The 16,203-nt window shown below is 34.2% G+C and overlaps 1 protein-coding gene across 4 annotated transcripts in view; it reads right to left on the bottom strand.

The window, feature by feature from the left end:
* The window catches only part of ankib1a (ankyrin repeat and IBR domain containing 1a), a 55,345-nt gene that overhangs the window by 9,019 nt on the left and 30,123 nt on the right, over positions 1-16,203 (bottom strand). For all 4 annotated transcript variants that reach the window (XR_012394653.1, NM_001080992.2, XM_005159781.6 and 1 more), the window contains exons 8-16: positions 14,060-14,204; positions 13,599-13,759; positions 9,260-9,348; positions 8,577-8,707; positions 5,832-5,966; positions 3,663-3,749; positions 3,463-3,529; positions 1,580-1,725; positions 805-983 (exon numbers count right to left, since the gene is read on the bottom strand). Coding sequence is in view for 3 of the 4 variants with exons in the window: in NM_001080992.2 (NP_001074461.1) it covers positions 805-983; positions 1,580-1,725; positions 3,463-3,529; positions 3,663-3,749; positions 5,832-5,966; positions 8,577-8,707; positions 9,260-9,348; positions 13,599-13,759; positions 14,060-14,204 (1,140 nt within the window). In the remaining variant the exon portion in view is untranslated. The remainder of the gene's footprint in view (positions 1-804; positions 984-1,579; positions 1,726-3,462; positions 3,530-3,662; positions 3,750-5,831; positions 5,967-8,576; positions 8,708-9,259; positions 9,349-13,598; positions 13,760-14,059; positions 14,205-16,203) is intronic.

The following is a 16,203-nucleotide window of genomic DNA, read 5'->3' as shown; positions in this document are numbered from 1 at the left end:
TATAAAATATATATATATATATATATATATATATATATATATATATATATATATATATATATATATATATATATATTTCAATAAATATTTAAATATATAAAAAATATATAATACACACACACACACACACACACATATATATACTAAATACATAATATGAATAAAATATAAATACATAATACATAATTTAAAAATATAAATAAATATTTAAATAAATATATAAATATATTCAAAAAAATATATATATAATAAAAATTTATTTATAATATATTTTTTTATATACTTATGTTTATTTTTATTTATATAATTCTATATTTTTAATATATTTATTTAAATATTAATATATATTTAAATATTAATATATATTTATATATATATATATATATATATATATATATATATATATATATATAAACAAATGACTAAATAAATATATAAATATATAAAATATTTAATTATATAAATAAATATATAAATAAATAAATAAATAAATACATAAACAAATACATAAATATATAAATAAATATATAAATATATAAACAAACAAATAAATATATAAACTTATAAACAAATATATAAACATATAAACAATGTGTTTTTATGCAAAATCATTGTTTAAATACAGTTGTGTGAACAGTTGGTGTATATAACCAGTATCTAAAAGGTAAAAATGTATTAATTCTCTTTTTTTATAACCACTCTTGATAAAGTAAAACACTTTGATTGACATTCTCCCTTTGTGCATGTCATCAAAGGGGGTAAGCCCTGCCTATTAGTAGGTATAAAAGTCAGTACAAGTTTTACCTGCGTCGCGGAGCTTCAGGAGAATCATTTGGAGCGACACCTCGAGCCACAGAGGCCAGAAACTCCCGCCTCTTCTGCTGCACCAAATACGTGGCACTGATGATCTTATGGCGAGGGGTGCGGAGGTAAGGCCGGTTCACCTTCTGAGCCAGGTCTTCAGTGACCATCTCTAAATCCGTCTGAGCAAGAAGAAACACAAGAGCATGATGTAAACTAATAATATTTTTATTATTCTTTAAAAAAAAACATAAGTATTTCCTTAATGATGTTTATCAGATTTAGGAATTTTTCACAGTATTTCCTATAATATTTTTTCTTCTGGAGAAAGTCTTATTTGTTTTATTTCTGCTAGAATAAAAGCAGTTTTTTATTCTTTAAACACCATTTTAAGGTCAATATTATTAGCACCCTTAAGCAATATTTATTTTCAATTGTCTACAGAACAAACCATCATTATACAATGACTAGCTTAATTACCCTAACCTGCCTAACTAACCTAGCTAAGCCTTTAAATGTCACTTTAAGCTGAATACTAGCATCTTTAAAAATATCTAGAGTAAAATTATGTAGTCATTATGACAAGGATATAATAAATCAGTTATTAGAAATGAGTTATTAAAACTATCATGTTTAGAAATGTGTTGGAAAAAAAATTCTCTCCATTAAAGAGAAACTGGGGGGCAGAAATATACAAGGGGTTAATAATTCAGAAGGGCTAATAACTCTTCTTCAACTGTTTGTGAATGCATTGCTTCAAAAACACAATAAACAGTACCTGCATAAGTTCAAATATTTCTTTCTTTGTGCTTTTGGGCTCCAAGAAGAAACTATATGGATAAGAGCACTTAAGGATGCGTCGGGTCTTGAGAAGCTCATGAACACCGTCCTCAATAAATGTGGTGTCAGGTGGAGCTCCATCCCCTACAGCAAACAGACAGATTGAGGTTTTAGCACGTTTGTTTTGATCAAAATAACTAATTTACTTGTGTTTATGAGAACATTTAAGTTGTCCTATTATGCGTTTATCACTATACTTTTAACCAGAGCCCTCTTACTATAAGTTTGGCATTAAAAAATGATGTGCAAAAAGAAAGCCCCGCCCCCTATTTCAGTTGAATGTACATCAACACACTGAAATAAAAGTTTCATCACATGGACTTTAACATAAATCCCAGTTTCAGAGCAAAATACCTCTGATTATATTGTTTATACCATGCTGTAAACACAAACACTTTTTTGGGGATTTCAGACAAAAAACTCATTAATAAACTAAAAAAGAAAAGAAAAAAAATAAAGAAAAAAGGTGTCTTGTGTATCTTTAAATGCAAATGAGCTGCTGCTCCCCGCCCCCCTTTCCAAAAGAGGGCGGAGTGTTTATAGTCAGAGCCTCAGATACTCCACCAATAACAAACCTAACATATAATGGATGTCAAACTGTATTGTTTCTTTGGTGCACCACATTGCAGGCAAATCTGTATCAGTTCAGATATAATAGATCATAACCGGTTATTATGTACTGACGTCATTTATCTTATATGCGCTATGTCGCAGTAGCTTACTATGGCGAGGGAGGTGAACGCGAGTAATTAAAACACTCAAACTACTTAAAAATGCAGAAACTCTGCACATTTCACTGCGTATGTGTTTGCTGGACAGTGTTTCACTAGCTATGTTTCCATCCACCTATTTTTATGCGCATTTTGCATATGCGCATATATTAAAGGACAAAATTGTTTCACAAATAGTTTAGAAATATATTTATACACTTTAATACAAGATTTCTTGAGCTGTGAAGTAAAATCTAAAATTGTTTATGGAAAGCATCGTCAACGCACTGTGATGCACCGAGATATTGAATTGAACCGAATCGATGGCATGATAATCGTAACCGAACCGCGAGACCAGTGTAGGTTCACACCTTTACAACATTTTAAATGCATATATATAAGCATATATATATATATATATATATATATATATATATATATATATATATATTTATATATATATATATATATATATATATATATATATATATTTATATTTATATATATATATTTATATTTATATATATATATATATATATATATATATATATATATATATATATATATATATATATATATATATATATATATGCGTATATATATATGCGTATATATATGTGTTTAAAAGCTCTATTAGTTTTAACACGTTATACATTTTTAGTGACAAGTATGTTCAATGCAGGCATTTGAGTAAATCTGGAAACAGCGCTTATTTATACACACAACAACTCACATAAACGTTCGTATAAAAATGTCAAAACTCAGCATTAACTCAATCTTAACTTGTTCCAAACCTCTTTTAATTTCTTTTTTTCTGTTAAACAAAAAAGATTATGTATGTATTTACATTTTTGGAAACTGGTACACATTGACATTGATTGTAGACAAAGAAAATATATTGGAAGACAGTGGCAACCAGTTTCCAGCATTCCTCAAAATATCTTCTTTTGTGTTTAATAAATGAAAATAAAACTCAAGTTAGGTTTGAAACAAGAAAAGAGTGAATAAATGATGACAAAATCAGCATTTTTGGCTGAAAAATCCCATTAAGTCATGTACAGTGTGTGCAAAATATCTCTGACATGGTTTGATCGATCAAATTCCCACTCACTTCCAATAAAAGCTTTGCTCAGTTGCTCCATCTTTTCTTTGGCTGTTTTCAGGAGTCGTTCTTCTAACTAGTATAAAACACACAAACACACAAACACACACACACACACACACACACACACACACACACACAAACACACAGATTAATTTTCAACAAGAGGATCAATCACTCAATGACTTCAGTTACAGAAAAACTCTTACCTGGTAACTGTGTTCGTGGTTTTTATATCGTGTGTAATAATGCATAAAACGGTCGAGTTCCTGAAAACTCTTGTGCTTTTTTTCTGCCTGCGAGGACACAAAAGCAAGAGTGACTTCCACCTTCAAGGCATACACACTCAACAACAAAGGCACAAAAGCTGCTTTGTTGCTTTGTACACATGAGAAATCAGAGCCTTGAAATTTTTTTGAGATTTTCCTCATGTCCTATATTCACCACAGTACAGTTCAAGTCACAATCAGCCCTCCTGTTAAATTTGAACTCTTCATATTTTCCCCCCAATTTTAATTTCAATATCTGTTTAACGGACAGCAGAGTTTTTTTTAAACACATTTCTAAACAATAGTTTTAATAACTCATCTCTAATAACTGATTTATTTTTATCTTTGTCATGATGACAGCACATAATATTTGTCTAGATATTTTTCAAGACACTTCTATTCAGCCTAAAGTGACATTTAAAGGCTTAACTAGGTTAATTAGGCAAGTCATTGCAATGTAGAACTCCCCATCTGTGAACTAAACTTCAACAAACTGAACTGACAACAGTACATTGAATGGAGGAAAGTTCTCCAAAGGTGGCTCAGTGGATTCAGAGACCTAAACAGGTGTATATAATGGAAAAAAATGACTGCATGTCTACAAATGAAGACTGATATGTTTCTGAAGAGGTGGAAAAGTATTTTGACATACTCAGATATGTATATTTAAAGGGTTGTATAACCTATCATCACTGTAATTTGATGTAACTACAATGCAACACAATGTAACTTGATGTACAAATATATCCCCCGTGAAGTAATTATGATGGCAATAACTTTTATCATTATTTATTTATTTTTATTTTTTTTTTTTTATGTATATATTTTTAATAGATTTTTTTTATTTGTTTTTATGTATTCCCTTGTGTGTAAGGGGTAAAATTGTTGGGAAACGTGTTGTTCTGTAAAAAAAATACATTAAAAAATAAATAAAAAGTAAAAAAAAGAAAAAGAAAAAAGAAAACTAGACTGACAGTTTCAATTTACTAAAACTTCTATGTTCAGCTGCTTTGACACAATCTACATTGTAAAAGCACTGTACAAATAGTATGAATTGAATTAAATTGCATGACAGTATATGTTCTGGAGTTGCCCTCAATTAAAAAAATTCTGGTCCAGTGTTTTTGACAGACTCAATAAATCTATTAACATAAATCTAGACCCTAACCCCTTGACAGCCCTTTTTGGTATTTCAGAGAGAGTGTTGCATCTCGCCAAGTTATTACCTTTTCTACTCTTCTAGCTAGACGAGCCATTCTTATCAAATGGAAACAGGTGATTCCTCCATCACATGACATGTGGATCCGAGAAATTTTTAGTTACATAAAACTTGAAAAATTAAGACGTTTACTTGCAGGATCTCTCAAATCTTTTTACAAGACCTGGAACCCTGTTTTAGACTATATCAAAGTCTTACCTTGTTTAGTTGATATCAGATCTAATAAACAGTAATTAACTGAAAAGAGGAAATATTGACTCCTTAATGGGAACTTTTAATTACTATTTTTTCAATTGTTATTATTATAATTTTATTTTATTTTTTATTTTTTGCTTTTATCGTAAACTTGCTCATTTATTATTATATTGTTTAACAAATTTCTTTTAATTCTTGTATTTTATTTTTAATTTATTATTATTTCTTTTAGAGAAAATGTTTGTTTATAATTCATACATTTGAATTTATTTTATTTTAAGGGGATAGTGGGAAAATAAGATACTTTGTTGTATTGTATACTATGATGTATTGCCTTGTTAATCTCAATAAAAAAAATAAATAAATAAATAAATTTTAAAAATTGCATAACAGTGGTTTGTTCTGTAGCCAATAGAAAAAAGTATTGCTTAAGGGAGGTAATAATATAGACATTAAAATGGCTTTAAAAAATTAAAAACTGCTTTTATGCTAGCCGAAATAAAACAAATAAGACTTTCTCCAGAAGAAAAAATATTATCAGACATACCGTGAAAATTTCCTTGCCCTGTTAAACATCATTTGGGAAATATAAAAAAAAAAAAATAAATTTTAAAAAAATCACAGGAGGGCTTATCATTTTGACTTGAACTGTAAAAGCATTTCCTGAGTGTCTCAGTTATTTTCGACAGGAATACCTCCACAGTCATCTCCTTAGACTGTTCCTCTACTTGCTGGATAACCTCGTAGCGCGTGCAGCGATAATATCCTCCAGTAGAGGAGCTGTGTTTCTTCCACTCTTCAAGACAGATCCAGCAAAAGTCATACTTGCACTGCAGAAAGAAAGAGAACGACTCAAACACAATAGCAACTAAGCTGATATAGAAATGAAAGTGAACAAACGATCATGTCTGCTCTGATACTTTATAGCTTTCTTTTCTTACTTGAGTGAGTTTACTGATACAGCGGGGAAAATAAGTATTGAACACGTCACCATTTTTCTCAGAAAACACAAGGTGCTGTTGACTTTAAATTTTCCCCGGATGTTAATAATAGCCATAAAAATCCATATATGCAGTCAAATTAGTTTACAAATGAAGTTATGTTTAATAAAGTGAAATGACGCAGGGAAAAGTATAGAACACATGAAGAAAGAAAGGTGTAGAAAGGCATGGAAAGCCCAGACAGCAGCTGAAATCTCTCAGTAGTTCCTCAGCAACCCTCTGCCCTTCCTCAGTGTAAATGAATATCAGCCGCTTCAGTCCAACATCTACATTAGCAGGATGGAAGATGAAACCAGAGTGGACATTACACAGCGAAGGAAACTCTCAAATGCTTTCAGAGAAAGAAAATCAAGCTGAGGAATGGCCCAGATAATCACCTGATTCTAATCCCATCCAATAGAAAATACAAAATAAAGCTCAGATTTGATGGAAGAGACCCACAAAAAGAAAGTAGACATCTAAAACAAATATTAATGAATAATAAAAAAAGATTACAGGGCCAAACATAAAATGTTGCTGAAGTAAACCGCATGTAGGTTTACCATTATAAACGGTTTATTTATGTGACATCACAAAAATTTTTAGCATAATATAAAACAATAAACAATTTATTTAATCCATAACATAGATATATTAACATAATGGACATGCTGCACTACAAGAAAATTATACAAACATATTCTCATTTCATGCAAACCAGTGGTACAGTCATAGGAATGTTACATTTGAGAGAATTTTCGAATGACTACAACGTTATTGTGTAAAATAACAATTTGCTAATAGAATACTCTAATATACATGCATGGTCATATTTTGACGGTACATCTGGGAAATACCCTAAAGTTTTGTAAACAAGATTGGTTTGCATTTTCGGGTAGCTGATTTGCATTAAACCAGTAAAACAGGTAACTTCTATAAACTGCTTTTTTCTGTAATTTAATAGCTACAAATGCAAAAAAGCTCAGTTACATAAAGCAGTAGCAGATTTCAGGATTTCTGCAGGCTTCATCAAGTCAAATTAAAGAATTTTTAGGACTATTATGAATGACATTTCAGACCTATACAGGGATGAACATTAAGGACTTTGTGCAAATGGCCCGGTTGGAACCAATTTTTACTTGCCTCATACAAAAATTGGGTTATTTCTTAGCCACGTTGTAAACATTGTGTCAAAACAAGATAAGTCTTTTTTTCAGCTTAACATTTCTTTAATAAAATGGTTTTAAAAACAATAATGTGATAAAAAAACCTCACAAGGTAGCCATAAACACATAAATGACAATAATGACAATAATAAATGTTATTGTACGAAAGAAAATTAAATCATATTGGGAAACAGAGTTGTTACATTTTTTATTGATATATACATATATATATATATATATATATATATATATATATATATATATATATATATATATATATATATATATATATATATATATATATATAGTAATATGTTTAATATTAAAAGAAATGTTTTTGTGGAGTTAGCGTTTTGCAATTGGAACATTAATCATGTCATTGGCTAGCTTTACATAGACATACGAAAATTACGACCTGTTTAAAATGATTTAAAACCTTCAACACAATATTCCAGTGAATTTAAGACGTTTTAATGCCTAAAATGTTGTTTCAGTAATTTAAGACATTTAAAAAACATTTTATAGACACCCTGGATTTAAATCAGCATGTGTATATTCAACAGCAACAGAGTATATCGAAGCAATCAGGGAGTAAAGTAAAGCAAGACTTTGGATTTTCACAATATAAACAGCCACCCAGACACGAGGCAGCGTTAACCGTTGGGTTTTTGTAAGAGTGTGACATTGCTTTTCCTCCACGTGCTGCTGGAATGAATAGCTTCCCTCCCCCTGCTCTACTCCTGTCACTCAAAGCCTTAGTTAAGCCTTCATTAAGAAAATAACAGTGAGGCTATACGGCCTCCACGTCGCCTTTGTTCAAACACCTGCCTCTGACGTCAAAGAGCCGCTCTGCATCACACATTACATCTTGAATCAGGGTCGCACACATATAAACACACTCACAGGATATCCATAAGAGATTTCATAATGACAATTGCATGTTAAAGGGGCAAAAAGAATGCAAATGCATGTGGATAAGCATGCTGTGAAGGAAGAGCAACAGTGTCCCAATAGCACCTTATTAATTATGACCTTATTAGTCCATCATGTATGACTAAGAAGACAATTCTCAAACAATTCATTCGCAAATGTGTTTATCAAGATGCACTACCATTCCCTTGAGGTTTTAATTTATCAAATGTGTCCCGTGTGACCGTCTGTGTTCATATGTCATCAGACTCTGCATCATTTTTAAGGGAGCGCTCCGTTTAATGCACAAATACTACTGAGTGAACAAAGCCATGTTGCAGGACTAGCAAGAAAAGAGGGGGGGGGAAAGCTGCGCTGGACTGACCTTTGCACACTGCATGTGATTACAGCCTTCGTTTTTCTGGATGGGGGATTTGCAGTTGGCACAGGGTTTGGAGTTGGAGAGTAACCACAGGCAGTTGGCAGCATCTTCATAAGCTTCGCTCACACCAGCCACTGTTCAGAGAGATGCAGATGAAGTCTTATGATCATCCCTTAAACAAAGGGGCTATTTCAAACAATAATACAAGGTGGAGTGATTTGATCAAGGCCCAGTCCTAATTTTATTTTCATTTCAGCCTTATTCATCAGTGGTCGCCACAGTGCAATGAACCGCCAACTATTCCAGCATATGTTTTACACAAAGGATGCCCTTCCAGCTCCAACCAAGTCCTGAAACACTCTCGCAGTCACACACTCACACTCATAGACTACGACCAATTTAGTTTATTCAATTCATCTATAGCGCATGTGTTTGGACTGTGGGGGAAACCGGAGCAAACCCACACCAACACGAGGAGAACATGCAAAACTAAAATGCCAACTGGCACAGCCGGAACTCAAACCAGCGACCTTCTTGCTGTTAGGTGAATGTAAGCCACCGTGCCACCCCTGATCTCTTTTCAGGTAACACAATGTAATGCAATAGGTGTATTATATTATCATGTACTGGATGAAAACAATCAAACTTGAACTACAACATAAATAACAGTGCAGCAGAGCTCCTACGTTCTTCAGGCTTCATCTCAGACACTTTCTGCAGCCACATCTTCCATGTTTCACAGTCACAGGGTTCATGAGCATCCCCAAGACACTCCCTGAGAGACAGGAAAAAGCAAGAGATAAAATGAACGGTGATGACATGTTGCAGGAAACACATTAACATCTCGTGAATCTCAGAAAACCAGTCCTATCTTTATAAACAGATCATATTTGAAAGAAAATCTCACATTTTAAGAGCACATAAGATCTTGTTACTATAAAAACACATTCTTTTTAATAAAACACATGTATTTTTCATTATGTTATATGTTTATTTTGATCATGTATATAAGTTTTACATTTAAAGTTTACATTTATAATTTACAAATGAAAAAAATATTATTTTACTGCATTTTGTCATTTATTTTTAAAGTTTACAAATGTAATTTCTTTCTTTTCGTAGCTGTAATTTAAACAAACATAAAACAAAACTACAACCAAATTCATATTAAGGGCCCTATCGTACACCCGGTTTAATAAGGCGCAAGACGTGTTTGCCCCTATGTGTTACTTTTTTTAGACCAAAGCAACCTTAATTTTCCCATTTTCCGACACGTTGTTTAGATAGCAAATCCATTTGCGCCACTTTGTAGACTCATGGGTTTGCCGATCTAGAAAAGAGGTGTGTTAAGGTGCATTGTTGGCACGTTGCTATTTTGAGGAACTAAAATAGACTGTGCAATAGACCAGCTAAAAGCAGGTCTAAAGTCCGCAGAGCCCATTAGTTGCGCGTCTCACTTAAACATTGCTTAATACACACAGGATGTGCAGAAATATGATTGAACTGTTTGGCCATAATGACCAGTGTTACATTTGGAGGACAAATGTGAAGTATGGGGGCGGCAGCATCATGTTGTGGGGCTGTTTTGCTGCAGGAGCGACTGGTAAACTTTACAGCATAGATGGCATCATGAAGAAAGAACATTATGTAGAAATGCTGAAGCAACATCTCAAGACGTCAGTCAGGAAATTAAAACTTGGCCACACATGGGTCTTCCAAACAGACCATGACCCTAAGCATACTGCTAAATTAGTTAAAATGTGCTTTGAGGACAACAGAGTGAATGTTTTGAAGTGGCCATCACAAAGCCCTGATCTCAATCCTATAGAAAATTTGTTGGCAGAGTTGAAAAAGCTTGTGCGAGCAAGACAGCCAACAAATCTGACTCAGTTACACCAATTCTGTCAGGAGGAATGGGCCAAAATTCCTGCAAACTATTGTGAGAAACTTGTGGAAGGATACCGAAAACATCTGACCAAAGTTATACACTTTAAAAACAAAGCTAAAAAAAAATACCAAGGAAATGCGTGTAAACTTTTGACTGTCATTAATAAAAATTCTCAAAAAAAAAATAATAATAATAATTCTTTCATTATTTTGGCATTTAGCAAAGTAAACGATTTAGGTAATCCTAAAATAGTAAATTAGTATTTTTTGTATGATTTACCATCAGACATTTCTTTAAAAATGCTTCTGTTCCTTTTTTATACGTGTACGTAAATTTCTGGTTTCAACTGGATATATAAAAAACACTGCTTCCATGCCTCCATCTCAAGGGGGGAATAAAACAAATATTTATATTTGTTTTATTAAAAACAAGCTTATATTTGTCCACCTGTCAGGTTTTGGCCCATATGGGGCACAGCATGTGTGTTTGTATATAACCCAGGTTTTTGACCACACTTTGTTATTATTGTTCATCTATTTGTTTGCTGGAAGTTAGAACTGAATTTAGAAATAGTTTAGAAATAAAATAGCGTTAAAACAGAGCCCAAATGGTTCTTTTAAAAAGTTTATACCATGCTTTCTTACAAGATGTAATGTAACCCCTAGCTGTCCCCTGACCTCCTCACCAATAATGTATTGATTATACCATGCTGCAAATGTTCTTTTGGGCAGAAATGTATTGTTTTTCGCTTTAGATGCAAATTAGGTGCCACCAGCTTTTCCAGATGTGATGCTGCTTTCACAACAGATGCAGAAAGCGCTGCATATCCCCTGATCTATAATACACATGACAAATAGATCAGTGCATGAAACCCATTCATTTCAATGGCTTGTGCCATGCTAGGGCTGTTTGTTGCCACCAAATCACAAGAGCAGTGGAGCGCATTAGCATCTAGCTTGAATTCACTCCACATTCAGAAATCAAAATAGTTCAATATTCAGCTCTGTGGATTTTCCGCTAATGTAGTCATATTTATTTACGCATAAATCGTACATGCTTTCAACAATATTGAATTGTCTTCCAAAGATTTAACTATATGCATTCACTATTTACTTCTAACTCTATTTTTTAAATATATGTATTATCTGTTTTTGTCCTGTCTCTGTCATTCTGTTGCACTGTAGAAGCTCATGAAGCAGGGGTCACCAAACTTGTTCCTGAAGGGCCGGTGTCCGTGCAGGGTTTAGCTCCAACTTGCCTCAACACACCTGTTTGGGTGTTTCAAGTATACAGAGTAAAGCCTGGTTTTTACTTCTGCGCCAAGTGACCGGCGTGACCCACGGCGCATGCAACACGCGTAGCTGTGCATTTATACTTCTGCGCGGTGTCTGTTGGTCTGCATTAACACTTCCGAAACGCTAGTTGGCAGTGAGGTGTAAATGTTCCTCTGTGTCGAGTTTCTTCGCTGCTGTTTTGCGTTTTCTGAACACTTCCTGGATGTACAAGTGGCTCAAACTCGCTCATTTTGAGGCAGGAACCGGCGGACGTGCAACAACTTTAACTATGAGGTAAACACAAAACAAAACTTTCCATCCGGAGCTCCTTATGGGGACTCCTCACTTGTAAACAATTGCTCCATCAGGCTCGCACCATTCACGCAGCTCTCAGTCTCGCCCAGACTCGTCAGCTCTACCAAGGCAACCAATCACAGAGCTTGCGCTACGCGTCGTTGCGACGTGTAGTTACATTTTTTTTAAGGTGCACGTCAGCGACGCCGACTGCCACGGCGAAGGGCTATGCATCAGCGCCAGCGTTTGACGCAGAAGTATAAATCAGCCTTAAGACCTTTTTTAGCTAGTTCAGGTGTGTTTGATTAGGGTTGGAGCTAAAATCTGCAGGACACCGGCCCTCCAGGAACAAGTTTGGTGACCGCTGTCATAAAGTCACGAAAAAAAACTCAATAAAGCTCTTTCTGATTCTGAAATTAAGTCATTTTTAAGACATTTTTTGCATTACTTCTATATTTGTTTATCCATTTTTTATATTTGAACCTGATATTGATGTTGTTTCTTAACATTTGTTTATGTAGCACTTTGAGTTGCTATATGTAGGAAAATTACTATACAAATAAAAATGTATTATTATTTGTATTAGTTTTCTACGCATGAATCACACATGCTTTCAACATTATTAGCATAAGCCTTTTACGGTTTTCTGTATATCCATTGTGTTTAATTTAGTTTGTTTATATATTTGACTATTAAATTAAATTAATAAATGGGAGATTGGTTGACTAATTGCTTTAATGAACAACTACTGATCGACTAAGAAACTCTTTTGTCAAAGACATCTGTAATTATCCAAGATTTTCAGACAATATTCATAACCTAATACCATTTTTAATATGATAAATGATCAAAACTTTGTATTAATTCAATCAAAATATAATTAATTTCAGTAAAATAGTCTGATACTTTATCCTGCTGCAATGCTCAGAAAATTACGGCTCTCAACTCATTCATTTTCTTGTCGGCTTAGTCCTTTTATTAATCCGGGGTCGCTACAGCGGAATGAACAAGCAACTTATCCAGCACGTTTTTATGCAGCGGATGACCTTCCAGCCGCAACCCATCTCTGGGAAACATCCACACACACTCTCACACACACTCATTCACTATGGACAATTTAGCCTACCCAATTCACCTGTACCGCATGTCTTTGGACTGTGGGGGAAACCGGAGCACCCGGAGGAAACCCACGCGAATGCACGGAGAACATGCAAACTACACACAGAAACGACAACTGAGCCAAGGATCGAACCAGCGACCCAGTGACCTTCTTGCTGTGAAGCAACAGCACTACCTACTGCGCCACTGCTTCGCCGGCTCTCGCAAATTCACTAATAATAAAATTAACAACAATAAAATGTGGTTATTTTATTAAATTGCTTTAACACCAATATAACTGAAGCTTAGCTTAAAACGTCTTGTTTTTTGGCCAAATGCATCCACAACTAGAAGCATACCTAACTGTTCTCAGAACCATTAGGCACCATAGTGGAAAACACGCTTTTATTTATTTTAAGAGCAATGTGGGAAAGATACGAATGAATAATGCACAGACAAAAGGAAACACACCAGCAGAAGAGATGTCCTTTTCCACAGTCTACAGCAGGGGCTTTCAGCAACGGGAAGCTCAGCGGGTCAGAAGCTCCAGGGCCTGGTCGAGTCAGACGAACGGCTCTTTCACATCTGGCTACAGGGCACCAGTGGATTGCAGGATTATTATCCACAAACGCCTGCAGATGAAAAAGAAACCTGTTAAAACCCCCTCTTTGTATCTGATGACGTAAATTAAACAAAAACCAAAATCTCCAAAACCAATTTCAGTCTATACATCATCTAAATCCAAATCGGCGTGATATTTAGCCAATGTTTGACTCCTGAGCTTGTTTACAAAAGCTGTTTTTTCCCCCTTAAACAAACACTAGCATGAGCTCAGCATTTTGATTCACAGCCGGCATCAGACGGTGTGAGATAAGACTGAAGAAATGGCAGGTCTGAAACGCTTTCTACCACTTTGTGAGCCTCGATTGTACCTTAATGTCAAACTGCAGGTAGCGCTTATCCATTTCTCTGGAGACGACGCTTTCAATGACCTCCACTGGAACCAGCTGGAAGCAGTCGTAAGCAGGGCAGAAGATGTTATGAGCCTCCCCTTCTTGGATCTTTAGATTTAAAAACCTGACATCCAGACAAAAAAAAAGCGTATGAATGCTTTTTCAGTGATGGATTTTTCCTCTAAATTTTCTCCATAGACTTTACATTGAATCATAGGGAGAAAGATTGTACTTACTAAATTAATGTAAATTAATCCCAACATTACATTTTAAGTTGAAAAATGATAAGAAATATGCAGGTTTTTGATTGCAAATCCCATCTCAGAATGGGTTATGTTGGTAAAATATTACCCAACTGACTCAATGTCTACAAGTATTAAACAATATCTAGTACTCAACATCTAAAGTGGAGTTTTTCAGAAACAGTCAAGACAAAAATGAGTGTTGTTCCTATTGTTTTAGGGTGCTTTCACACCTAGACTTTTGTTTCAGAACCTGTCTCGTTTGCCCAGTTAGCGCAGTTCGTTTGGCATATGTGAATCCAGCAATCGTGCTCGGATCTGCGCTAAATCAATCGCTCTGAGATCGCTTGAATGAGGTGGTCTCAGCTTGATTGAAACAAACTCTGGAGCGGATTGATTGTAGTGAAAAAGCAAACGACTCGAACCCGGCTATATCATAGTGTTTATGGATATGTAATAGGCATACAGCTATATTAGGAGAGAATTATGAGTAGAGCGGGAGGTCATTCCAGACATCCCAAGTCCCTCGGAAGTTTCAGGAGTCTCCCGCAAATGCACAGAGACTGCCAGCAAACGAGTAATAATCTCCTGGAAATCGCACGTCTCCCTCCCGGTCAACAAATACGTCGCGCACCCTTCCCACTGCATCCCTTTTCGCTCTTCAGACACGTCGCACGCACCTTGTCAAACATCACCAAACCACCACCCCCCGTGACAGCTGAGCGGGCCTCTGCAAAATAAACCCTGAAACTCTGACCAATGTAACACGTGATTTGTTTTAGCTCCTTTGGTCCATTTAGAAATTTTGCCGTGTGAAAGCGAAACGCACCAAGAGAAAAAAGGTTTCGGAACAACTGAACCGATTCACAGGTGTGAGAGCACGCTTAGAAGAACTTTAATGAAAGATTTTGATCCAAATCAAATGTTGACTACTGTATTGACAGCATACTGAACTATTCATGCATTTCTGTTCAAAAGTTTGGAGTTCCACTGTAAGCCAAATTTCCACAGCCTTTCCGCCTCATTTTTCACGTAAGAGTGTTGAGTCCATTGTAGCTTAAATGTGACTTTCAGTCTCATTCACTTCTATCCATTTTTAGCAAAACTAAACAACTTATCTTGCTTGATGTTGTAAAAAAAAAAAGAAAAAAAATCACATTATTTTAATATATTTGAAAATGCCACAACAACAATGTGAAACGACACATACAAAACACGATATAGATTTTATTTGTTTAGATAAAAATGAAAAGTAACAGTTTAAATAAAAAAATAAATAAATAATGACTTTTCATGACTTGGGGAACAAATAATAAAAAAATTAAATAAAATAAAAATAATAGTAATAATAAAATTCACTGATTTTAATGTCTGAAATAGACCTTTTAAATTTCCACAATATTCCAGAAATTTCATGACTCGTAGAAATCCTAATAATATATATGTTTACAGTTTTGTATGCTGAGCAGGCTACAAATATTTAACAAAAATATTTTTTTTAAAAATGCTATTCCATGCAAATTTCAACCTTGCCATGAAAAAAGAATGTTTTATTAAAATAGCGAAACGCTCTTTATGTTTTTTGTGTATGCTTCTATTTTACAGTACTGTAAAAATACGCAATAATGTTTTTAAACTATTATATTTGATTCACCAAAGTCACACATGTGCCAATTTCACACCTGTCACATCCATAACAGAGCTTTTTCCCTCATAAACACAAAAATGTCAAATAAAATAAAATCAATAATGTTTGATCTTATCCTTTTGATTATCATTATTTATTTTGGGTTGTGCAGTTTAATTCACAGAACAATTTCTACAAAGTATGTTGTATCCTGTAAACTTGTAGACTTTTTTGGTCACATCCATAACACATGC

This window comes from Danio rerio, chromosome 19 (genome assembly GCF_049306965.1).
Source record: "Danio rerio strain Tuebingen ecotype United States chromosome 19, GRCz12tu, whole genome shotgun sequence".
Taxonomy (NCBI): Eukaryota; Metazoa; Chordata; class Actinopteri; order Cypriniformes; family Danionidae; genus Danio; species Danio rerio.
This window is presented reverse-complemented; position numbering and strand designations above follow the sequence as displayed.